Raw genomic sequence first — 2,790 nt, forward strand, 5'->3', positions numbered from 1 at the left:
CCTACAAAATGTAGGTTTCATTTCAATTATTAAATTTGAACAGGCCACCTTCGTTTCATTAAGAATTTTTCTTGATTTTATTTTCTCCCTTTTCGAAAATTTAATAAATTTATTATAAATTATATTTTAATTCCTTTCTCTTTTAAGTGTTGTTATTTGTAACATTTTCGAAACGAGCCGAAGTGCTATTTTGAATTTCAAAAGTATTAAGTCAAAAAAACAATGCGCGAAATTGTCCACATACAAGCAGGCCAATGTGGTAATCAGATTGGTGCGAAATTTTGGGAAGTTATCTCCGACGAGCATAGTATTGACGCGAATGGATCATTTTATGGCAACGATGATTCGCAATTGGAAAGGATTGATGTATTCTATAATCATGCGAATAGCGGGAAGTATGTACCCCGTGCAGTCCTAGTAGATTTGGAGCCGGGAACGATGGACTCAGTAAGAGCCAGTCAGTTTGGGCAGATGTTTAAACCAGATAGTTTTATATTTGGCCAATCGGGAGCAGGAAACAATTGGGCCAAAGGACATTACACGGATGGGGCGGAACTTATGGAATCAGTCCTAGATGTCGTAAGACGCGAAACGGAGGCATGTGATTGTCTCCAGGGATTTCAAATAACTCACTCACTTGGTGGTGGTACGGGGTCTGGTATGGGAACCCTCTTGTCTGCAAAACTCCGGGAGGATTACCCAGATAGGATTATTTGCACTTATTCAATTGTACCATCGCCGAAGGTTTCTGATACGGTCGTGGAACCATACAATGCGACCCTAAGCGTCCAGCAACTTATAGAACACACGGACGCTAACTACTGCATAGACAACGAAGCTCTATATGATATTTGTTTCCGGACTTTGAAATTGACGACGCCTACTTACAGTGATCTGAACCACTTGGTATCAGCCACGATGTCTGGCCTAACGACTTGTCTAAGGTTCCCAGGACAGTTGAATGCGGACCTCAGGAAGCTGGCAGTTAATATGGTCCCGTTCCCAAGGATACATTTCTTCATGCCCGGATTCGCCCCATTAACAGCACGAGGGTCACAACCCTATCAGACAACTGCCGTACCAGAGCTTGTACATCAGATTTTTGATGCAAAAAATATGATGGCAGCATGCGATCCTCGCCATGGAAAATATCTCACCGTGGCGGCAGTATTCCGTGGAAGAATGTCTGTCAAGGAAATCGATGAACAAATGTTGAACATACAAAATAAGAACAGCAGCTACTTTGTCGAATGGATTCCTAGCAATTGCAAGACCGCGGTCTGTGACATACCCCCACGTGGTCTAGACATGGCTGCCACTTTTATTGGGAATACAACTGCAATTCAAGAACTTTTCAAAAGGATCTCTGAGCAGTTCACGGCAATGTTTCGGCGAAAAGCATTTCTACATTGGTATACAGCCGAAGGTATGGAGGAAGTTGAATTTGTTGATGCAGAGAGCAACATAAATGATTTAGTTAGCGAATACCAAGCCTACCAAGAAGGCGTTGCTGATGAAATTGGCGACTATGATGAAGCGGAAAATGATGAATATGAGGATGATATCGAAGGTGGCGAGAAAATTTGAACATAAAAAAAAGGATTTAAGATGAATTTTATTTTTTAAATTGTGAATTTGGTGTAGAATGAAGAAGCGAAAGAAATTAGACGTAATGTCTACTTAGAAATGAATATTCGAGTGCTACACAAAAGTGAAGTTTAATTTCATTCGGTCAGATCTGAAATAAAGTAACTTCACTACTGCATCATCAATGTAATAATTTAATCCTAAATGTAACTCGGGGGGGGGGGGGGGGGGGATATTTTAAAAGCCATTTTCGTTCGAGTTTCCCAAAGAACTACCTGGACAATCTTTATATTTATTTTTGTAACAAAGCCAGGTCTGATACGAAGGTAGTTGTGGCCAAGTCGGCCTAGTGTGCCAGATTCCTCCATGCGGAAAGCTCCCTCTCCATAATAATTGCTTAAACATGCCGCCTTACCCACCCGTATCTCGGAATTTCCCCGAGGCGGAGCGGAAACTCTGAACTGGATCCTTAAGGCCAGATTTGATCCACTGCTGCTTTCGTCCAGCAACGTGGTATCCAACCGAAACCATCGACCGGACATTTCGCCAGTACATTGGGGTAATTCAACACTCGCCAATGATATCCCTAACGGTATTAAATACAAAAGAGCTAGACTAAACTTGACTAGAAATAGAAATCTCCCTAGTCCTAACATTTCATTTACCTACAAAAACGCCTCTCCAATATCCACTTGAACCCCCAATTTCCCCTAAGTTCACCACTTCAACCTGGATATTCGTGACCAAGGTTTCGAAATCAAGGTCCGTGAATAGATTCCTCAAGTACGATCCCATGATTCTACCGCCCCAACCCATATAAAACCTCTTCGCCCATTCTCTAAATTATTCACATTAACAGTAGAACAACCCACCCATTTATTTTGTTACACCGAACATCGTCATGGCGCCGACCGTGACCTCTAAAAACAAGAAATCTGTAATCGGTAAAATGCTATCCATAGACCTAAGATATGCTCCAAGCACAGATTCCTTTCCTCAATTACCAATTACTGTTCAAAGCCCATTTCTGCACTTGTGATTTGCTAACCGTCCTAAACATTCGGTTGGATACGCGCTATGTGTTCTTAAAATGGACATTTTAAATCAACTGGAATACTCCAACCATAGACCGTAACCTAGACGTAAGAAACGTTTTCAACTTTCGGCTCATTTTCAAATTTCGTGAAACTTTCAACTTTCCTC

At 41.5% G+C, this 2,790-nt stretch overlaps 1 protein-coding gene across 1 annotated transcript; it reads left to right on the top strand.

Moving 5' to 3' along the window:
* LOC119651581 (tubulin beta chain-like) lies at positions 1–1,769 on the top strand. The gene has a single exon (XM_038055220.1). The coding sequence runs from the start codon at positions 223–225 to the stop codon at positions 1,585–1,587; it is 1,365 nt and encodes a 454-aa protein (XP_037911148.1). The 5' UTR covers positions 1–222; the 3' UTR covers positions 1,588–1,769.
* Positions 1,770–2,790: the final 1,021 nt, after the last annotated feature.

The sequence above is a fragment of the Hermetia illucens genome, chromosome 3, assembly GCF_905115235.1.
Source record: "Hermetia illucens chromosome 3, iHerIll2.2.curated.20191125, whole genome shotgun sequence".
Taxonomy (NCBI): Eukaryota; Metazoa; Arthropoda; class Insecta; order Diptera; family Stratiomyidae; genus Hermetia; species Hermetia illucens.